The 24,186-nt window shown below is 32.8% G+C and overlaps 1 protein-coding gene across 2 annotated transcripts in view; it reads left to right on the top strand.

The window, feature by feature from the left end:
• The window catches only part of LOC132747515 (lysosomal-trafficking regulator-like), a 38,326-nt gene extending 14,402 nt beyond the window's left edge, over window positions 1-23,924 (top strand). Inside the window, exons 7-25 of one of the 2 annotated variants that reach the window (XM_060736926.1) lie at window positions 83-168; window positions 5,802-5,963; window positions 6,452-6,760; window positions 10,140-10,273; window positions 10,524-10,595; window positions 13,066-13,197; window positions 13,511-13,684; window positions 14,930-15,006; window positions 15,270-15,458; window positions 15,767-15,912; window positions 16,304-16,409; window positions 16,863-16,983; window positions 19,816-19,968; window positions 20,385-20,696; window positions 21,102-21,258; window positions 22,042-22,182; window positions 22,465-22,682; window positions 23,040-23,216; window positions 23,683-23,924. In XM_060736926.1, coding sequence (XP_060592909.1) covers window positions 83-168; window positions 5,802-5,963; window positions 6,452-6,760; window positions 10,140-10,273; window positions 10,524-10,595; window positions 13,066-13,197; window positions 13,511-13,684; window positions 14,930-15,006; window positions 15,270-15,458; window positions 15,767-15,912; window positions 16,304-16,409; window positions 16,863-16,983; window positions 19,816-19,968; window positions 20,385-20,696; window positions 21,102-21,258; window positions 22,042-22,182; window positions 22,465-22,682; window positions 23,040-23,216; window positions 23,683-23,922 — 3,106 coding nt within the window. In that variant the 3' untranslated portion in view covers window positions 23,923-23,924. Of the gene's footprint in view, window positions 1-82; window positions 169-5,801; window positions 5,964-6,313; window positions 6,761-10,139; window positions 10,274-10,523; window positions 10,596-13,065; window positions 13,198-13,510; window positions 13,685-14,929; window positions 15,007-15,269; window positions 15,459-15,766; window positions 15,913-16,303; window positions 16,410-16,862; window positions 16,984-19,815; window positions 19,969-20,384; window positions 20,697-21,101; window positions 21,259-22,041; window positions 22,183-22,464; window positions 22,683-23,039; window positions 23,217-23,682 lie in introns of both variants that reach the window. The other variant, XM_060736919.1, reaches the window with a different exon arrangement.
• The last annotated feature ends 262 nt before the right edge of the window (window positions 23,925-24,186 follow it).

Here is a 24,186-nt window from a genome sequence, read left to right as displayed (position 1 = left end):
TGTATAATTAACAAGGGAAGATCTGAATTTTTTCCTTTAGATTTAAATAAAAATAAGAATGTTATATTGTTTTTTGTTACAGTGCTAGTGGCCTGCAGCATTATCAACATTGTGAAGATATTGTTGTATTATTACAAGATCTAGAATCAACCCAAATACAAACACAAGGTAGGGGAAAAACATCATTTTTTAAGAGGGAAATTGAGGGCCCATTTCAGCCTAAAAAAATCCAAATGCTTTGCATTGTATAAATGTGAAGATCTCAGTTTACCTTGTTACATGTTATATTCTGTTAAAATGATGACATATGATATTTGTTTATATTTCTCAAACTTAGATATATAATGTAATTATACCTGTTTCCATGCTATTTTGTAAGACTAGTTGTACTCCCAGATTCTGTAACAAGGTTTCAAGGTGGCTATTTAAGTTTACATATAATGAGATGTGTTTGAAAAAAAAACAGTAACAACACTGTAATTATGTTCATAAATGATATATATGTTAATCAGATACGATGCTAATTTTGCAACTCCGTAAAAATGGTATTGCATGGCCGTGCATATATTTTGATGTGACGTCATTCACGTTTTACAAACATAATGTAAAGAGGCACTAAGTGTTAGCATTACACTATAGGCGCGTCAGTGAAAAATGACTTCAACAGTCTTTATTGTGCCCCCACTTTAGTGGCGGGCATTTAGATTTACCCTTGTTAGTCCGTCCGTCCTTACGTCTGTCTGTTCTCTTTTGTGTCGCACCTAACTCATTTGACCGAGAGTCATGAAACTTTACAGGAATGTTGATCAGCATGTGTAGTTGTGCACCTGGGTATTTTCATCTGGATTTTTTTATTATTTTTAGAGTAATTGCCCTTGACTTAGTAAAATTTTGTAATTTTCAACTTGTGTCGCATATAACTCAAAAACTATTTGACCTAGAGTCATGAAACTTTACAGGAATGTTGATCAGCATGTGTAGTTGAGCACCTGGGTATTTTTGTCTGGATATTTTTAGCTCGACTATTCGATAAGAATAAGTAGAGCTATTGCAGTCACCCGAGCGTCGGCGTCGGCGTAACCACTTATGTTAAAGTTTTTGTAATAGTTCAAATATTTTCAAAGTCCATTGACATATGGCTTTGAAACTTTGCACACTTGTTCACCATCATGACCCCAACCTGTAGACAGGAGGAGGTAACTCTATCAAGCATTTTGACAGAATTATGCCCCTTTTTCGACTTAGAATTTACGTTAAAGTTTTTGTAATAGTTCAAATATTTTCAAAGTCCATTGACATATGGCTTTGAAACTTTGCACACTTGTTCACCATCATGACCCCAACCTGTAGACAGGAGGAGGTAACTCTATCAAGCATTTTGACAGAATTATGCCCCTTTTTCGACTTAGAATTTACGTTAAAGTTTTTGTAATAGTTCAAATATTTTCAAAGTCCATTGACATATGGCTTTGAAACTTTGCACACTTGCCCCACCTGTAGACAGAAGGAGGTATCTCTATCAAGCATTTTGACAGAATTATGCCCCTTTTTCGACTTAGAATTTACGTTAAAGTTTTTGTAATAGTTCAAATATTTTCAAAGTCCATTGACATATGGCTTTGAAACTTTGCACACTTGTTCACCATCATGACCCCAACCTGTAGACAGGAGGAGGTAACTCTATCAAGCATTTTGACAGAATTATGCCCCTTTTTCGACTTAGAATTTACGTTAAAGTTTTTGTAATAGTTCAAATATTTTCAAAGTCCATTGACATATGGCTTTGAAACTTTGCACACTTGCCCCAACCTGTAGACAGAAGGAGGTAACTCTATCAAGCATTTTGACAGAATTATGCCCCTTTTTCGACTTAGAATTTACGTTAAAGTTTTTGTAATAGTTCAAATATTTTCAAAGTCCATTGACATATGGCTTTGAAACTTTGCACACTTGTTCACCATCATGACCCCAACCTGTAGACAGGAGGAGGTAACTCTATCAAGCATTTTGACAGAATTATGCCCCTTTTTCGACTTAGAATTTACGTTAAAGTTTTTGTAATAGTTCAAATATTTTCAAAGTCCATTGACATATGGCTTTGAAACTTTGCACACTTGTTCACCATCATGACCCCAACCTGTAAACAGGAGGAGGTAACTTTATCAAGCATTTTTTTTACTATCAAGCACTAAGAATAGTCGAGCGTTGCTGTCCTACCGACAGCTCTTGTTTTAGAGTTATTGCCCTTGACTTAGTAAAATTTTGCAATTTCAACTTGTGTCGCATGTAACTCAAATAGGATTTGACATAGAGTCATGAAACTTTACAGGAATATTGATCAGCATGTGTAGTTGTGCACCTGGGTATTTTTGTCTGGATTTATTTAGTATTTTTAGAGTTATTGCCCTTGACTTAGATTTTTTTTGCATTTTTCAACTTGTGTCGCATGTAACTCAAAAAGGATTTGACATAGAGTCATTAAACCTTAAGGGAAGGTTGCTCAGCATATGTAGTTGTGCACCTTGGGGTTTGGCTTGTAAATTTATCCAGTATTTGTAGAGTTATTGTCCCCTGCCTTTTCGAAGAAAAAAGGGGGATATAGTAATAGGCTCCGTCCGTCCGTCCGTTCGTCCGTCCATCCGTCCGTCACACTTTTGTGTCCGGTCCATAACTTTGTCATTTATCAAAGGAATCTGAAATAACTTGGCACAAATGTTTGTTATAATAAGACGATGTGTCATGCGCAACAATCAGACCCCTAACTCCAAGGTCAAGGTCACACTTGCTCATTCAAGGTCAACATTGTCTATTTGATGATATATGTCGTGTCCGGTCCATAACTTTCTTATCTATGAAGGGATTTTGTAAAAACTTGCCATAATTGTTCACAATAATCAGACGATGTGTCATGCGCAACAACCGGTCACCTACGTCCAAGGTGAAAGTCACACTTGGAGGTCAAAGATTAACATAGTCTATTACAGGGTATATTTCGTGTCAGGTCCATAACTTTTTCATTTATCAAAGGAATCTGAAATAACTTGGCACAAATGTTTGTTATAATAAGACAATGTGTCATGCGCAACAACCAGACCCCTACCTCCAGGGTCAAGGTTGCACTTGCTCATTCAAGGTCAACATTGTCTATTTGATGGTATATGTTGTGTCCGGTCCATAACTTTCTTATCTCTGAAGGGATTTTGTAAATACTTGCCACAATTGTTCACAATAATGAGACGATGTGTCATGCGCAACAACCTGTCACCTACCTCCAAGGTCAAGGTTACACTTGGAGGTCAAAGATTAACATAGTCTATTACAGGGTATATTTTGTGTCTGGTCCATATCTTTTTTATTGATGAAAGGATTTTGTAAATACTTGCCACAAATAGTCACTATGATAAGACAATGTGTCATGCGCAACACCTGCATCCCTACCTGCAGGTTCAAGGTCACACTTAGAGGTCAAAAGTTAACATAGTCTGTTTTAGAGTATATTTTGTACTTCTTCAGGATTTTGAAATAACTAGGCACAAAAAGTCACAATAATAAGACAATATGTCAGGTACAACACCTGCACCCCTACCTCCAAGGTCAAGGTCACACTTAGAGGTCAAAGGTTATCAGAGTCTGTTATATGGTTTATTTTGTGTCCTGTCTATAACTTCTTCATAGATCAAGGGATTTTGAAAATACTTGGCACAAATAGTCACATAAGATGATATGTCATGCATAACACATGTGTCCCTACCTCCAAGGTGAAGGTCACACATAGAGGTCAAAGATTTACATAGTCTGATATAGGGTATATTTTGTGTCCAGTCCATAACCTGGGATTTTAAAAATACTTTGCACAAATAATCACAATAATAAGATAATATGTCAGGCGCAAAACATGAGTCCCTACCTCCAAGGTCACACTTAGAGGTCAAAGATTGACATAGTGTGTTATAGGGTATATTTTGTGTCCAATCTATAACTTCTACATAGTTCAAGGGATTTTGAAAATACTTGGCACAAATAGTAATATTAATAAGAGGATACTGTATAGCGCATTATATCTGCGGTGTCAAATGTTGGCGTTTTTTAAAGTGTTTTGAATTGGCGGGGTCATAAATTGGCGCAAACGCTTTTAGACCGCCAAATTAAAACACTTGTTGGCATAAATATGGGGTCATGAATTGGCGATTACAAATAAAGAATAAAAAAAATAAATAAAAATAACACCGGTCACGCAGTAGTTGACTGTCCTCGTTTATTTTACGGCATACCTATGCTTGGTCACCTTTATCTTTACATCGTGCTAATTCTTATAATTAACTGGGATCAGACAGGTGTAAATATGGTACCGTGTGGTAACTGGACCATGGAAGAGAAAGGTATGCCCTAATTATCCTGCAGTCTTTAAAGCGTGAAAAATTGTTCACGGTCACCACAACTGATTGCTATATAATTACAGTTATCATTAGTTTTATTTCAAATTATGAAACATAACAGTGAAAACAAAACAAATACTAGTTTACTTAAATTCGATAATAAATGACATTTAGATTTGTTTCTTGTCGTGTGATCATCTTCGTAATAAATACAGTATATAGATATATAATTAAATGAGTTTCGTACCAAGACTTAAAAATAAACAAATTCTTTTCAGCTTACTTGTAATGTTTATTTTTATTACAAATAATCAAGGGAGATTACTCGGACAAACCAAAGCTATTTTACCATGAGTTGTCTACCTTTCAAAGAATAATGGCGATGATCTAAAATGGCGGTGTTTTAAATTGGCGGTGTTTTGAATTGGCGCTACTGACCCTGACCGCCAATATAGCCAAATATAAACCCCCGCCAAAATAAGTACTTATACAGTATGTCATGCACAACACCTGCACCCCTACCTCCAAGGTCAAGGTCACACTTAGACGTCAAAGGTTAACATGATAGAATTTTAAATTCCGTGTTTCATTTTACTAGTATTTCTTTAATAAATTTATTGTTGCATTTGCAGATCTAGCATTGATCATAATTTTGGACTGGAAGTCCTGAAATCCATAACTAAATCTTTTGAAATAGCACAATTTTATGCTTCATATAAAACTTCCCCGAGGCGGGGGACGTTGGTAACTCTGTTACAAATTCTTGTTTCCCTTGACTTAGTAAAAACCGTTTCATTATGTTGTTATTTGCTCCTTGAGTTCTTGAGTTAGAATCAACCAACTTTACAGGAATAATGATCCAACATCACTAAATTACAGGAATAATGATTCACATCACTGTGAAGCTATGAACCTGGGACTTTGCATGTGGATTTTTTTCAGTTTTGTCAGAGTTATTACCCTTGACTTACAGTAGTATAAATTTGCAATATTCAACTTGTTCATGCATAGCTCAAAAAGTATTTCACTTGTAGGCCTGAAAGTTTACAAGAATGTTGGTCAGCATGTGTACTTATGCACCTTGGGGTTTGCTTGTGGATTTATTCAGTATTTGTAAAGTTCTTGCTCTTTACTTAGTAAAAGATTTTTAGTTTTCAAAAAATATTTGACCTAGAGTCATTAGATTGACAGAACAGTGGCGCGGTGGGGGCACCCGTGTCCTATGGACACATTTCTAGTTTTGGATATGTGATAAATAAAATATTATATTTGTGTAAGTTTATTACTGAATTTATTGAACTTGTTAAATAATATAATAGTTTGCTTGCAGAATATAATTTTATAGGCTTGCATGATATTATTTTATTCAACTCGTTCAATAAATTCAGTATTGAACCTACACTCATTTAATATCTTCTATATCAGGGAGAGACAGTAAGAATGTACAGACATTACGGACACTACAGCAGTTTATATTTGTTGCTATCATGGACCTGGTAGAGAGAAGAAGTGAGGAAGTTAGTCAACAATCAACAATAAGTTTCTTCTCTAAACAAACACCTTCTAGGACAACTTCAACATCCTATGGTATGTTTCCTTTCTATGTTTATTACATATGGTATTTCAAACACCATCCCTTCCTTCATAATATATGTATTTACCATTATAATTTAGATAATATAAGTTTTACAAACTTCTGGCCCAATTCTTGTGTATTTATCTGGTAAAAGTTAAGATTGCAGTTCTTATGACAGCTTCTGTAATTTCTACAACTTAAATCAACCATAAGAAAACAATCATTGGTTTCATTCTCTTATCAGAAATTAGTTTTAAGATACATTTAATATTCATCGTAAGAAAAAATATATTTATAGGTATAGATCTTGTAGTTTACATATTGCTCATATATATACTTACAATTTTACATGTTTTTATAGCCAACAACCCCAGTTCCTTCCCATCATTCCATGCTCACAGAAACCTCTCCTTTCAACCTCAACACTTCTCTCTCAGTGGCACATTTGGTAGATTACCTTTCCGTAAGAAATCACCAGGTGGATATTTTGTCCAATCAGATAATCCGTACCATGAGGCAGCATTGACCAATAGCGGATCAGGAGATAGTGACAGTTCCCAGGATTCCTGGCTGACAGGAAGTATCTACAGCAATCGTACAGTTAACTTGCCTGTAACTAAATCATACAACAGAACAAAGTCAATAGACATTAGTTATGGAGCTAGAGCAAGGAGTAACTCACTGTTACAAACAATGTTATCTATTGGGAAGAGAAAGAAGTTAGTGACAGTTCCTATAACTCAAAATGAGCTGATAGAGAGACTGAAGAAAGTTATCACATTTGCTGTAGATTCTGCCATGTTTGCAGGTAATATGTCATATGTTTTTGTTGTTTTATATTTGATACATGACATTTATAGAAATATGTTAAATATCAGTCTTAATAAACATGAATATTAAATTCTTGTAGCAAATTCATGATAAATTTCTGATATGTAGATGTTTGAATATAAGTCTCATCTTGCTTAAATGTTACATTTCTGTCTCGTTATATATACATGATATCTGTCTTGTCATACATATATTGTATAATAATGGACAATAAATATTAGTATTATTTGTATAAGGTCCCATACTTGTGCCAATGGGGTCTGGGAGCTGTTTTGGTAACTGACTGAATCACTAACCCCTTACTGCTGTAGGTTTGAATCTCTAAAGATTCTCTCATGTTGGTTATGCAGCTAGCTAGTTTACAGAAAGTTGGTGGTTCTACCTCAGATGCTTGCTGTAAGATTTCTAATGACCTTTCATGACCTTTAATTTTGTTACCTTATAGTAATTTAGATTATTGTATACATGTAATGACTACAGATTGTATAGTGTGTTAGAGAAGATGTGTAGTGTTAGTATAGTATACATGAGGGAAGACGTGTAGTGTTAGTATAGTATACATGTTTTGACTACAGATCGTAAAGTGTGTGAGGGAAGATGTGTAGTGTTAGTATAGTATACATGTTTTGACTACAGATCGTAAAGTGTGTGAGAGAAGATGTGTAGTGTTAGTATAGTATACATGTTTTGACTACAGATCGTAAAGTGTGTGAGGGAAGACGTGTAGTGTTAGTATAGTATACATGTTTTGACTACAGATTGTAAAGTGTGTGAGAGAAGACGTGTAGTGTTAGTATAGTATACATGTTTGACTACAGATTGTAAAGTGTGTGAGAGAAGACGTGTAGTGTTAGTATAGTATACATGTTTTGACTACAGATTGTAAAGTGTGTGAGGGAAGACGTGTAGTGTTAGTATAGTATACATGTTTTGACTACAGATGGTAAAGTGTGTGAGGGAAGATGTGTAGTGTTAGTATAGTATACATGTTTTGACTACAGATCATAAAGTGTGTGAGGGAAGATGTGTAGTGTTAGTATAATATACATGTTTTGACTACAGATCATAAAGTGTGTGAGGGAAGATGTGTAGTGTTAGTATAATATACATGTTTTGACTACAGATGGTAAAGTGTGTGAGGGAAGACGTGTAGTGTTAGTATAGTATACATGTTTTGACTTCAGATCATAAAGTGTGTGAGGGAAGATGTGTAGTGTTAGTATAGTATACATGTTTTGACTACAGATCATAAAGTGTGTGAGGGAAGATGTGTAGTGTTAGTATAATATACATGTTTTGACTACAGATGGTAAAGTGTGTGAGGGAAGACGTGTAGTGTTAGTATAGTATACATGTTTTGACTACAGATCATAAAGTGTGTGAGGGAAGATGTGTAGTGTTAGTATAAAATACATGTTTTGACTACAGATGGTAAAGTGTGTGAGGGAAGACGTGTAGTGTTAGTATAGTATACATGTTTTGACTACAGATCGTAAAGTGTGTGAGGGAAGACGTGTAGTGTTAGTATAGTATACATGTTTTGACTACAGATCATAAAGTGTGTGAGGGAAGATGTGAAGTGTTAGTATAGTATACATGTTTTGACTACAGATTGGTAAAGTGTGTGAGGGAAGACGTGTAGTGTTAGTATAGTATACATGTTTTGACTACAGATTGTAAAGTGTGTGAGAGAAGACGTGTAGTGTTAGTATAGTATATATGTTTTGACTACAGATTGTAAAGTGTGTGAGGGAAGACGTGTAGTGTTAGTATAGTATACATGTTTTGACTACAGATAGTAAAGTGTGTGAGGGAAGACGTGTAGTGTTAGTATAGTATACATGTTTTGACTACAGATCGTAAAGTGTGTGAGGGAAGATGTGTAGTGTTAGTATAGTATACATGTAATGACTACAGATCGTAAAGTGTGAGGGAAGATGTGTAGTGTTAGTATAGTATACATGTTTTGACTACAGATCATAAAGTGTGAGGGAAGACGTGTAGTGTTAGTATAGTATACATGTTTTGACTACAGATCGTAAAGTGTGAGGGAAGACGTGTAGTGTTAGTATAGTATACATGTTTTGACTACAGATCGTAAAGTGTGAGGGAAGATGTGTAGTGTTAGTATAGTATACTTTGTATACATGTTTTGACTACAGATCGTAAGGTGTGTGAGGGAAGATGTGTAGTGTTAGTATAGTATACATGTTTTGACTACAGATCGTTAAGTGTGTGAGGGAAGACGTGTAGTGTTAGTATAGTATACATGTTTGACTACAGATTGTAAAGTGTGTGAGGGAAGACGTGTAGTGTTAGTATAGTATACATGTTTTGACTACAGATCGTAAAGTGTGTTAGGGAAGATGTGTAGTGTTAGTATAGTATACATGTTTTGACTACAGATCGTAAAGTGTGAGGGAAGATGTTGTAGTGGTTAGTATAGTATACATGTTTGGACTACAGATTGTAAAGTGTGTGAGGGAAGACGTGTAGTGTTAGTATAGTATACATGTTTTGACTACAGATCGTAAAGTGTGTTAGGGAAGATGTGTAGTGTTAGTATAGTATACATGTTTTGATTACAGATTGTAAAGTGTGTGAGGGAAGACGTGTAGTGTTAGTATAGTATACATGTTTTGACTACAGATCGTAAAGTGTGTGAGGGAAGACGTGTAGTGTTAGTATAGTATACATGTTTTGACAACAGATCGTAAAGTGTGTGAGGAGAACGTGTAGTGTTAGTATAGTATACATGTTTTGACTACAGATCGTAAAGTGTGTGAGGGAAGACGTGTAGTGTTAGTATAGTATACATGTTTTGACTACAGATCGTAAAGTGTGTGAGGGAAGACGTGTAGTGTTAGTATAGTATACATGTTTTGACTACAGATCGTAAAGTGTGTGAGGGAAGACGTGTAGTGTTAGTATAGTATACATGTTTTGACTACAGATCGTAAAGTGTGTGAGGGAAGACGTGTAGTGTTAGTATAGTATAACATGTTTTTGACTACAGATCGTAAAGTGTGTGAGGGAAGATGTGTAGTGTTAGTATTAGTATACATGTTTTGACTACAGATCGTAAAGTGTGTGAGGGAAGACATGTAGTGTTAGTATAGTATACATGTTTTGACTACAGATCGTAAAGTGTGTTAGAGAAGATGTGTAGTGTTAGTTTAGTATACATGTTTTGACTACAGATCGTAAAGTGTGTGAGGGAAGACATGTAGTGTTAGTATAGTATACATGAGGGAAGATGTGTAGTGTTAGTATAGTATACATGTTTTGACTACAGATCATAAAGTGTGTGAGGGAAGATGTGTAGTGTTAGTATAGTATACATGTTTTGACTACAGATCGTAAAGTGTGTGAGGGAAGACGTGTAGTGTTACTATTGGAGATGTCACCTCAATCTGTCAATGTAGAGAGAGATTACATGAGAAAACTGTTCACATTTATATACAAGGCATTTGAAGTAACTCTTCCTCAGGTAAAAAAAAAAGATTTCTATGTTTTATTTATGACCCTTCCATTAAGGTTAAAGTTGTTGCTGTAGTTCATCTTGATTTCTTGTACAAGTTGCTCTCTTGCTGTGCAATGTTACTTCAGTGATCACATGTAAGCAAAATAAACTCTGATTTATTTCAGTATTTTTTTAAGTTCAAATCTCAAGTAAAATGTCGAGAAATCAGTTAAGTTAATAATGCATGAATTAACAATTATGACATTTTAATTTGTAGGATAAAAGTTCATACAATAAAAGAAACAAAAATGTCATCATGTGGGGAGCCAAAGATGTTCTTAGAGTACAGGTATTATGCTTTAATAGTTTTCCTGTTTAAGATATAAACAGTTCTCATTTACACTGAACTCAAATATAGAGGACATACTGATATAAGGAACACTGTTATTAATTTAGGTGCCAATTTCCCTCTTTTATTTTACATTGAAATCTCAGTTAAAAGTATACTAGCTTACTAAGTTAGTTTAGTTACACTTAAGTTTTAAAGCAGCATGCCTCCAGATTCATGCTTATTTTCATGAAAGTTTGAAAATGTAATTGTATCAAAATGTAAAATATTTTAAAGTGAACAAAGAAAGTAAATAACACATTGCAAATGGCACTTTTAATCAAAGTAAATTATTAAAGGTCAAAATATGTAAAAAAATAGCACTTACTGCATTAGTCATGCAGTAGAAATATGGCGAAAATACTGCAAATCAGTCATTCATTGCTAATAAAGTGAAAATCTTTACTTGAATTGTGAATTTCTTTACTTTTCTTAAAAATCTTGAACATTTCTCTTCAGTTAATTTTCCTGAGATTTTGGCTCTTCTGAAGGCATGCAGCTTTAACACTGGAAGGAGCGTTTACTTATATCCAATTTTTGTGTTTCTGTTTTGTCTTTCTTAGAAAGTGCTAGGCTATAATTTTTACCTACCTGTAGCTTGATAGGAGTGTTTTTTTAGCTCACCTGTCACAAAGTGACAGGGTGAGCTTTTGTGATCGCTTTTCGTCCGGCGTCCGTCCGGCGTCCGTCCGTCCGTAAACTTTTGCTTTAAATGACATCTCCTCTTAAACCACTAAGCCAATTTCATCCAAACTTCACAGGAATGTTCCTTTGGTGGTCACCTTTAAAAATTGTTCAAAGAATTTAATTCCATGCAGAACTCTGGTTGCCATGGCAACCAAAAGAAAAAACTTTAAATATCTTCTTTTAAAAAACCATAAGAGCTAGAGCTTAGATATTTGGCATGAAACATCTTCTAGTGAGTGTCTACCAAGTTTGTTCAAATAAAAGCCCTGGGGTCAAAATTGGCCCCGCCCCTGGGGGTCATTGATTTTCCCTATATGCATATAGTATAAAAACTTAAAAATCTTCTTTTAAAGAACCGTAAGAGCTAAAGCTTAGATATTTTGGCATGAAACATCTTCTAGTGAATGTCTACCAAGTTTGTTCAAATAAAAGCCCTGGGGTCAAAAATTGGCCCCGACCCAGGGGGTCATTGATTTTCCCTATATGCATATAGTAAAAACTTAAAAAATCTTCTTTTAAAGAACCCAAAGAGCTAGAGCTAAGATATTAAGCATGAAACATCTTCTAGTGAGTGTCTACCAAGTTTGTTCAAATAAAAGCCCTGGGGTCAAAATTGGCCCCGCCCCGGGGGGTCATTGATTTTCCCTATATGCATATAGTAAAAACTTAAAAAAATCTTCTTTTAAAGAACCATAAGAGCTAGAGCTTAGATATTTGGCATGAAACATCTTCTAGTGAATGTCTACCAAGTTTGTTCAAATAAAAGCCCTGGGGTCAAAATTGACCCCGCCCCAGGGGGTCATAGATTTTCCCTATATGCATATAGTAAAATCTTAAAAAATTTTCTTTTAAAGAACCCAAAGAGCTAGAGCTAAGATATTAAGCATGAAACATCTTCTAGTGAGTGTCTACCAAGTTTGTTCAAATTAAAGCCCTGGGGTCAAAATTGGCCCCGCCCCAGGGGGTCATTGATTTTCCCTATATGCATATAGTAAAAACTTAAAAAATCTTCTTTTAAAGAACCATAAGAGCTAGAGCTAAGATATTTAGTATGAAACATCTTCTAATGAGTGTCTACCAAGTTTGTTCAAATAAAAACTCTGGGGTCAAAATTGGCCCCGCCCCAGGGGGTCATTGATTTTCCCTATATGCATATAGTAAAAACTTAAAAAATCTTCTTTTAAAGAACTCAAAGAGCTAGAGCTAAGATATTTAGCATGAAACATGTTCTAATGGGTGTCTACCAAGTATGTTCAAATAAAAGCCCTGGAGTCAAAACTGGCCCCGCCCGGGGGGGTGGGTCATTGATTTTCCTTATATGTGTATAGCAAAAACTTAAAAATCTTCTTTGGAAAAACCCAAATAGCTAGAGTTTAGATATTAAGCATGAAACATCTTTAAGTAAATATCTACAAAGTTTGTTAAAATAAACGCCCGGGGGTCAAAACTGGCCCTGCCCCAGGGGTGTCATTGTTTTTAAATATATGTGTAAAGAAAAAACTTAAAAAACTTCTTTTAAAAAATCCAACGAGCTAGACCTTTGATGTCTAGCATGAAACATCTTCTAATGGGTGTCTACCAAGTTTGTTCAAATAAAAGCCATGGGGTTTAAACTGGCCCCGCTCCGGGGGGCCTATATACAGGTGAGCGACTTCAGGGCCATCATGGCCCTCTTGTTTGTCCAGTTTGTCAATTTTGGAAGGAAACAATTTTAACTGATGTTGTGTTGATGTATTTTATCTAGCTTGGAAGGTTGCTGGGGTTTATGTTATCAAGCAGGCAGGAGTTTGATCAGCGAGCATTTGCTCTGTCATATATAGCAGGCGAACAACGTGGGTTTGAGGTCCTCAAGATGATTGTAACAACCCAAGATGTTGTAAGTAAATTTTTATTGCCTTTAAGAAGGTAATAAGATGAATTTAATTTAAGACATTTTCAAGCAACATATAATGGACATGATATAGATTATTTATCATTATATTTGTTTGGTTTTATGGACTTACAGTGATAACTCATATACTGAATACAGAAAGTATATTTAATTGGCTCCAGTCTTGGCAAATACATAATTCTGTACCTATTTCTTAATTCTGTACCTATTTCTTATCTGTTGGCTCACAAATTCAGCAAAAGTAACAAGAAAAACAACAAGATAACTCGTGTTATTCTTTAAAAAACATTCATTACAGGGCAATGACATTGCATATTTCATCTATGACCTAATGACCCAAGGTCAGAGTTGGTTGTCAAGGCAACAGAATGCAGATGGGTCAAAGATGATCAATCATTTAAGTAATGCAGGTTACGAGGTGTTCTCTCCCAGCAGCCATTTGTCAGCATTGGTACTGGAACGCTTGAATGAGGTAATCAGTGAAGTATTGAACCTTTTCAAGCAGACTTAGAATGAGGTTAGGTAATCAGTGAAGTACTTAACAAGCAGACTTAAAAATAAGGAAATCTGTAAGTGTTGTAAGTTTACAAGCAGACTTAGAATGAGGTTAAGCAATCAGTGATGTTATACTTGCAGACTTAGAATGAGGTAAGTACAGTCGACTCGGCTTATAACGAACTCAATAGGACATTTAAATATTGTTCTTTATACCCGAAGTTCGTTAAAGCGAAGTAGTAACAACATGCTGACTTGTTTGGGTGGGTAAATTTGCTGTGAAAAAGCCTTACCTGTCACTGGTCACCCGTGTAATCGCTATTTTACGGCAGCGGTAATTTAATGCGAGGCATTTTATGGAACAATATATTATGTACATGTATTTTGACATGTAGTACTTGTCTATAAAGTTCTTACCATTTGTATTCTTTTGCAATTTGTTAATGTTTGGTTCATATTACATACAAAAATCAATTATTTGTTAATAATTAGGTATTTACAGCAATTTATCAACTGAGGTTGCAAATACAAAATTACCGTAACAAGTAGGAAATTATGTTGTGAGGACATTATATCAAAATCTTTATTCCTGAAGTCATAACTTACATGTGCAGTCACTCGATTGAATAATTATCGGATAGAGCTATTCATGTATTTATCTTAATCAAGTGCACCCCGATATTTCAATTGTAACAGTTTGTTTTAACTGAGGACTTTTACATGTTTTTCGCCATTTTGGGGCTTAAAAAAGTTGTTCGCTTTAGCCGAAAATTCGTTTTAAGCGAGTACGTATTAAGCGATGTGATTTAATATAAAATAAAGAAGGAATCACCCGGGGATGTCAGATTAGTTTGCTATTAACAATAATTTGTTATAAGCGAGTTCTTTATAAGTGGAGTTGACTGTACCTTTTCAAGCAGACTTAGAATGAGGTTAGGTAATCAGTGAAGTATTGACCTCTAACAAGCACATACTGTATAACTTGGTTTGTATTTGCCTAACAAGAACTTATATACTTCCTGTAGGTTTGAGTTACTGAAACTTAAAAAGATTATTTACAATATGATTTCTGTAATGCAATTTGACTCCTAGTGAAAGTGCTGGTTTTTGTGTGGAAAATGTAAACTTATTAACCAGTGATCTTAGTTACAGATAATGTATGCAAATATATTTTTATTTGTCAAAACATAATTATAATTTAAATATGTTTCTTTGTCTACAGAGAAAAAAGTTCATAGAATCAAGGTATGAAAATCAGAAAACAACATGGCTAAAGAGGAAAGAGACATCATTAAATAGGTCAGTCTTTGAACTTGTTCTATTATATTTGATTTAAAATTTGATTTCATTGAAATAATAGCATTTCAACAAATGTTAAATATTGATTATGTGAACAAATTTGAGGGAATGTTTTAGTGATAATATTAATGACATAGATAAACATTATGATATATATGTCTTATCTGTAAGCTAGGAACCATTGACATTTGTATTTAAAAGTTATTGATATCTGTAAATACCAAATAAAGAGATATATAATTTAAGATATGGGTTTTTTTCAGGATATTTCATCAGTTTGACAACCAGTCTGCACGTTTAAGTGACAGTGCCATGGAGGTCACCCAGACTGTGACACATTCACAAACTTTAGAACGTAACAAATTTGTTGAATATTTGAGGCAAAAGAAGACTGATAGTATTGAAGTAAAGAAACAGTGGCAGGACATTGTACAAAATCTTACACATGAAAGGTCAGTGGCTTAAACTGCTTGTCTCAAATCAGTAAATTCATGTAATGAAAAAGTAAAATATAGATATCAGTGTCACTTGGTTAATGAAATGTAATAAGTAAACAAGCTAAGGTTATTACAATTTCAACTTCCATAGTGAAAATATTCTACACTTTTTTTTCATTTGAAAATGCCATATTGGTCTTACAGAAGAACTGATTAGAAAAATTTATTACTTAATCATCATGAAAACTAACTGTTCATTTATTTATGTTTTATAATATTAATGATTTTGTTGCACATTTTATTTTTGTTTTGTGTTGAATTAGGGCCTTGTGGTATGATGAAAAATCTTATCCCCAGTCCTGGCAACTGAACCCCACTGAGGGCCCCTGTAGAGTAAGGAAGAGGCTACAAAGGGGACATCTTGGAATATTGCCTAAATTTCTCAAAAAAGAATTCCAACACAAATTGTGTAAGTATGAGAATAGTTTATTGAATTGCAAAGTTCCCCTTGTTACTGTGATTGTTAAAAACATGTCACTAGATTTATAACTTATAGATGGTAAATGATAAATTCCACCTTGAATCCCTTGTAGATTCATAAATTATAGATTCACCTTAAATCACTTATAGATTTGTGAATGACAGATTCCGCCTTGAAACATTTACATGTATAGATTTGTGAATGATAGATTCTCATGGATTCACTCATAGATTCATGAATGAAAGATTCGCTTAAAATTACTTTTTAAATATATGATTGATAGAGGAGTTATATTTGAAGTATATTTGTTGTTTCAATTCATATATACAAATACTGTAGATGTAACATATATATATTTGTTTGTTGTTGTAATTAACAGGTACGGAGACAGTAGATCCACCATTGATTTATTTGTTTGAAGATGATCATCAAATATCAGACTCTGCAGCATTAATCTATCAGCTCCATAAAAATAAAAAAATCAGGTCAGTTCACTTATTTTGTATTCTTTTAACCAAAACAATTTGTCATTTAAAAAACTATAAAAAAAAAAGATTTCAAAGACATCAAAATAATGTTTAACAATGTTAAATATAACTGACCTACAATGATGACATGATGTCATAATAAAAGTGGCATCAATGTAATGTAATTGTCATGTATTGATTCATGGCTTGTAAGGATCTGATTAAAATAACATCAAGTGATATAATTAAGATAAGATATTATATTCCTATATTTTATTATGTGATCATATTGAGATGAGATGGTGTGAAAACATACTACATTACAGTTTATTTCTTAACTTAATTTTAAAGTTACTACATTGTCGTTTATTTTAATTTTGTATTTAAATTTTTAACTTGTGTGAAATCTATTCACATATCTATAACTGATTAGGTTTGTTTATAAAGGTTTGTTGAAAATATTTATTACAGACATACAAGTACATGTCGAGCAGTGTCTCCTGTAGGTGAAAGTAAAGGTGAATTACTGATAGGTGAAGATAGTGTCTTCTTTGTGGCAGATGAGGCTATAACTGATGCCAACTACACTCAGGTAAAATACATGGACAAAAATGTAAAATCTTACCTAAAATATTGATACTTTAAAGTAATCCTATGTTAACATATTTACACATAGGTATTTCCTTTGTATGACATTTGTATTACATTTATCAAAAGAATAGTAAACATGACTCACCATATTAGCAAGTCAAGGTAATAAATTATCATTTTTATGGAATTGTACAAATTAGTTATTAAATCTATTAAGATGGTTGTAGTTGACCAACTCTAGTTTGACAATTGTGATAATTGATATTGTATTATATGAAGTATGTAAAATTGAATTTCAAATATCTATTGTCATTTGTGTTGATTTAAGAGGTTCAGCATAGATATAGCCTATTATTAGTGTCATACCTGTTTAAACACAAGAGAGGACTTAAAGTCTGCCCTCAATCTGTCTGTCCATTCATTTCACGCACTTAGGAGGCTATAGGAACATCCAGTTTTATTTTGTAACCATTATGTGACTACAAATTCTCTTATATTTCTGAAATAACAATGTAGAGAATAAAAGGAAAATCAGCCGGTCTGTTTCTCCAGCTGTTCATCTGGTTGTCAGGAAAAAACTTGAAAACCATTTATGATATGTTAATGAAACATAGTATGTAAATAGATAGTAATATAGATATTAGAATGAGCATTCTTGTTGCTAAAGTAACAGGCATAGCAAAAGAATAAGGCTAAAAAAGTAAATCTTGGCAGTATACAAGTTTGATGGCTGAAACTTGATATGTAAAATGCATGGTAATATAAAGATTCTCAACAAAATTTTGTTATTTTTCTTCCATCAGATTAAATTCTTGTTAAAGTAATAACAGAAATCATCAAAATAAGGCCTTAAAGGATGGATCCTTGGATAACTAAAAAACTATACTAGAAAACTAATGTGATGACACATTATAATTTGATATATGAATAGCAGGCATGAATATATGTTTGTTTGTTTTCTTTTGTTATAATTATGGTCACTAAGGTAATGGAGATATTTAGAATCTAATTATATGTTTAACTCAACAGCATTTCAGCTAGTTTGATTGAATTTGTTATATCTGTGAATTTATGAGAATATTTTGCTTATAAATGAAAAGAATTTATTAATTTTCCATATGAAAGCCAATCATTGGTGCATGTATCATACATCATTCATTGTTAATGGTTGGGATGAGGGGAGGGGAGGGGGTCTGGTTTGGGGCTTGTTGCTTGCAGTCAGCATCAGTGAGTTTATGTTGTTGCCATCACCCATTATTACCCATTTAAGCAATATATATATATATGAACAACTTACAGGATGTTCAACATCCAGACAGAGTAAGTATTGTGGTCACACCTGTTATATACATTCTAACATAAATTATTGATGTGTACATTTTGAAGCTTTACTAAAATGGAATAGTATTATACTCTACTTCCTTTAAGATAAATTTTACTTTTTGAAAGGATTGTTTTAAAATAAAATAATTGATAAAAGTTTGCCTGATTAATTCAATGGTAAAACTGTAATGATTACTGCTGTCTAGTTTGATTAGTTGATATAGCACTATAATGGTAGAACAACACAATCATTGGTGCAGCTATTACTCATATCTTAATTAGATTCCTTTTAAAAATTGTTGTATTATTGATGCATTAATGATTGCTGTAGATTTATATATTCACACAGTATTGGTGCTTTTTGTATACCAGGTTGCATCATAAAATAAGCTGTCACCTAGTTAAAGAGACCTTTCTAAACTTTGATCTCAAAAAATATCAGATATTTTTTTTATAAACCCTAGATTTGTTTGATAGGTTTGTCAGATTGTATAGAGATTATAATACCCTGTCTCTTATTGCTTCTCATATGTATTCTGTCTTAAATTTGAGATGTGAACATGTCTCAAAATTCAGTATTGTAGTCAATACTCAAAGGCTGTTTCATCATGTTGTAGAGATCTTTATATCTAGTTATGACAGTGTTGTAATAACACTTTAAATTAGATAGACACTTTAAATAAGAATCATAATGCTAGGTAAATTCAATAAAAAAAAGTATCAAAGGTCTCTTTTCACAGCTTTTGCTTCAAAACAAATAGAGTGTTGATATGGATATGTAGAGATCATTTAGACATTATTGTGAAGGGTTCTTTACTATAATTATGAGTATTGGAAAGAGTGTTTGTGTGAAGTGTTGCCGATCTGAGATTTGACTGACAGGGTCATTTTTACATAGTAACAATTATAATATGTGATATAGGGTTGTACTACATGCTGATATATAATTATTTACAAGTGGTGAGCAACTAACCATGATTACTGCTGTATTAATTTTATATGAATATTTGCCTGCTTACCTCAATAGGGAGAGCATCGAATTTGTAAGCCAGGGGTTGCTGATTCAACCTGACAGGATAGGTGAAATTACTTCATGACAATTGATCTTGGACATTAATGGTCATTTGTTTCTCTCTGCTGATTGATGTGGAATTAGTAGTCTGTCTCTTGTGTAATTGTTGTGAAATTTGGTAATTATGGGTTAGTTATCCACGAAAATAGAATAGGTGGAGCCAGCACCGAGATATGACCAAAAATGTGTTATAATCAGCAGATAAAAGAACAGAAAGACAAACAAGCAAACAAACCAAATATGAATCCCTATCAAAAAAACTATGACATACACAGATTTTACTGTCTGGTCCAAGGCAATAAATATATATGAGTGAGTGTGAGCAATGTTCAAAGTTCAAATACATGTAACAAATGATCATAGCCCTTTGTAAATGTGTCAGTGAGAAATTTGTTAGAAATAAATGTAACTTACAACTTATTTTCTATTATTTGTCAGGTGTTACTAGGCAACAAAGATCAGTTATCTATGACATGGCCTTTTGAAGATGTACTAGAGATACACACAAGATGGTATGAATTGATGGACACAGCCATTGAAATCTTCCTTACCAATGGGAAAACCTGTCTACTTGCATTCAAATCTACCAAGGTAATTCTATTCTTACCTTCACATTTACTATACCCACTCTTATATATACTGTTCATTTTGTTGCAATTTTATTTACGTAGAAAAAATATAGAAAATTGAGAAGTCATTTCTGATGATATATTTGTAACAATTGTGTAGGAGAGAGATGATATACATGATATTGTGTAGGCATATATGATAATTATTGTAATTGATGAGCAGAAAGATGATATATTTATGATAATTGTGTAGGATATATTTATGATAATTGTGTAGGTATATATGATATATTTATGATAATTGTGTAGGTATATATGATATATTTATGATAATTGTGTAGGAGAGAGTTAATATATTTATAATAATTGTGTAGGCATATATGATATATTTATGATAATTGCGTAGTCATATATGATATATTTTTGATAATTGTGTAGGAGAGAGATGATATATATCATCATCTGATGGATCTTGAGCTACCAAACAGACGTTACACAGGAAATCTTCTAGATGTTGTCGATAAATGGCAGAATGGACAGATAACAAACTTTGAATATCTCACCTATCTTAACAAGAAAGCTGGCAGAACATTCAACGACTTGATGCAGTACCCTGTGATGCCTTTTATACTCCGTGACTACACCAGTGACACAATAGATCTACGTGATTTTTCAGTGTATCGAGATCTGTCAAAACCAGTGTCTGTACAAGACCCGAAAAATGAACAAAAGTTTAAGATAAATTATGAGGTATATCTTTGATTTATTAATAAACAAGAAAATTAAAGTTCTTCATGAAAAATATATTTAAAAATATATTTTTTGGAGTTTTTTTCTTGATCAGTTATTTAAACAATATATATTCTAGTTTGATTATTTGTCCAAAACCTTGCCATGATAGTGACTTTACTTAGCTTAATGAAAACTTGTATTATATCTGGAAAAAAACATGAATTTACAAATTTGTAAAGGATTTTTAGGTGTGGAATGATTATATTATTAATGATGAATAGTCAAAAGGGTTAATAATTGGCCAAAACGAACATTAACCATTATTGTGAAAATTTACCAAGTTCAAAAATATTAGAAAATATTTCTTTTTGTTTCTCTTATAAGCTCATGTTTCATTTGAGTATATGTGACACATTGTATCAGGTATTGAAGTCCGAGTATGACAAGTTTGGTAAAGAAGGGATCACAGGTCTGAGAGTAGCCCCCTATCATTATGGAAGTCATTATTCTAACAGTGGTGGCGTGCTTCACTTCCTAGTTAGAGTTCCACCATTTACTAAAATGTTCCTCAGTTTCCAAGGTAACCGATTTAATTATACATTCATATTCATTTAATAGTATAACATATGTTTGACTATATTGGCATGGTTTTTGTTTTATACATTAGAAAAGGAAAGTTAAATTTCATAGACTTAGATTTTATCCTTCACTGAAAACTTTAAGCATTTTAATTAGTCTGAAATCATGATTTGTGTTTCTTAATTACATTTGAAAATGATGACTTATAATTGTTCAGTACATTTGCTTTTGAGATTGAATATTTCAACAGATGCATATTAATATATTAAGTTATTATATACCTACATTATTATAATAAATTAGAACCAACTCAGATACAGGAAACTATCCTAAAGGTTAGAAAGCATTGGGATGATAAATCTATTTATAACATGCTTTTTGGTGGTTTATAGAAATGTATCAGTGAAATATAAAACTGATATTTTACTATTTGAAACAGTGAAAATATCAATTTGATATTTTTCACAGTTTTGAATTTAAGCCAGTTACGTTGTTTCAGTAATATACAAGCTTGCACAGTACTGGGAACCAACTTAATGATATGACGCGCTTTTCATTAAGTATCAGGTTAAAATGTCTTTTTAAACGTTTCTTTGCATATAATAAATTGAAAATTTGTTTAGTTTAGTGTAAGATCAAAATATTTTTCACCGAGTGAGCACCAAAAGTTATATAAACAATTAGGAGTGAAATATGAACTTTTGGTGTTCACACAGTGAAATGTATTTTCAAAAATCCTCTATATAAACTAAATATCCTCTATATAAAGTTATATGATTTACAGATAGTAGTTTTGACATTCCTGATAGAACCTATCACAATATTCATACATCATGGCGACTGTCCAGTGCTGAATCTAACACTGATGTGAAGGAACTGATACCAGAATTCTTCTTCATGCATGAATTTCTAGTCAATTCTGAAGGTAAAATTTACACATTTTCTTCATTAAAACACTAAACTTGAGATTTTTTTCTGAGGATATACAAGTTTTTTTTTCTATTGATAATTTATTCCCTGAATTAATAAAAAAGTGGTCTGGCAAGACCCCAATGAAAATATGGGAAAAATGTTTCACTGCAGTGAAAAATATTTTTTACAATGAAATACAGAAAATGAAAATATGCATTTTATTTCATCAATATTTCATTTATAAGTATATGTATATAATTAATGTAGGTATCATAAAGAAGAATTGATATTACAGGATTTGAGTTTGGTGCAAGACAGAATGGTGAGGAAGTGAATAATGTAGTGTTACCACCGTGGTGTGAGGGTAACCCCCGACAGTTTGTTCTCATTCACAGACAAGCATTAGAGTCAGAACATGTGACATTATCTATATGTATGTGGATAGATCTGGTGTTCGGGTATAAACAACGAGGAGAAGCTGCAGTAAAAGCAATCAATGTCTTCCATCCTGCCGTATGTCACTCTCTTTATTCTATTTATATATATGGACATTAATGATTTTAAAATTAGGTTATGGATAATTTTTCTGTTGAAATAATGATATTTTTATTATGTACATAATTATCATATGTAATGAGTGATTTTATTGAGCATACAGATTTGATTAATCTTTTAATATTTTTTAGTATTTGTAAAATAGGAAAAAATTCTTTCATAGTTTATGCGATAAGCTCAATTTTATTTTTAAAATTACTAATTTCTCTTTGTGAGCTGCATTCCATATTTTTGTTTAAAGAAACAAATGCCTGCTATATTTATGTATGGATATAACATGATTTTACTTGATTGATGATTTTTGTTTTGATACAGACATATTTTGGTCTTGATGTAAGCAGTGTAAAGAATTCGCTGGATCGTAAAGCTATACAGACGATGGTACGGACATACGGTCAGACACCGAGACAGTTATTCAAGATACCACACCCTAGACAAAACTTGGCCCTACAATCTATTTCTAACAGACAGACACAGTTTCCAAACAACAAGGTTTGTATCATTGTTTCCTATTTTGTTTAAATATGTTCATTACCATAAGAATATTTGAATGCTGCATTATATTTTATCATGATAAGTTCACAATAAAATTATTGCATTTAGATACAATTTTATAGACCAAAATTATGTTTAAATATTTATATAAAAGACTTGATATTAAAGCAAAATGTCACAGCATCATGAATACAAATGTAAGTGGTAACAGCTTACTGGTAAACATTTGTGATTTTTACAGTATGAACACTTACTATTGTTATTGTGTAGAGAAACATTGTGACATCGTATAAAGAAAATAACATAAAAAGGACATGTGATATTACAGAAATCAGTTAAGACAATTATATGTAAGACTATTGAAAAAAAACATGCAGTAAACCAGACTTATGAAGTATGTAGTATATGCTACAATGTGAATATTAGATTTAGAATTAATTATCTTTTATTTAATTGACCTCAGCATGTATTAGGTTTGAAGTGGGGCTCATACCTTGGTTCCCTGGACAAGCCCGAGCCTGTTGTTATATGGACAGAGGAGTATAAATCACAGGTTGCTAGTCTGATTGCCCTACCAACTAACACAAGTGGTACATCAACAGTGTTTGGTATCAGTAGTAACAGTTGTCTTCTTGTTCAACATAGCCAAGATAAACAGAGAGGTGACTTTTATATATCATATAACATTTTAAAAGATTTATAGTCTGGTATGCATTTCTACTGAATTTACAGTTTTCAGAACTTTTTAGATATCTGTCATCTCTCCTCCCACCTGGGATATTCTGTTTAAATTTGAAACGTTCATGTCACTTAACAAAATTTTTAATTATAGAGTAGAATTTCAATGAATTTTAATTAAGTTAGAAAATGTGTACCTTAAAGAACAGATTTTTCATATAATTTTAAATGATAATGACTCTTGAAGAATAAAAACACACGGCATCTTTGATATTGTGATGAACTTTGA

This window comes from Ruditapes philippinarum, unplaced genomic scaffold (assembly GCF_026571515.1).
Source record: "Ruditapes philippinarum isolate M1 unplaced genomic scaffold, ASM2657151v2 ctg1349_1_1_1_1, whole genome shotgun sequence".
Lineage (NCBI taxonomy): Eukaryota > Metazoa > Mollusca > Bivalvia > Venerida > Veneridae > Ruditapes > Ruditapes philippinarum.
Note: the sequence above shows the minus strand (reverse complement) of the source record. Positions and strands in the feature narration are given on the sequence as shown.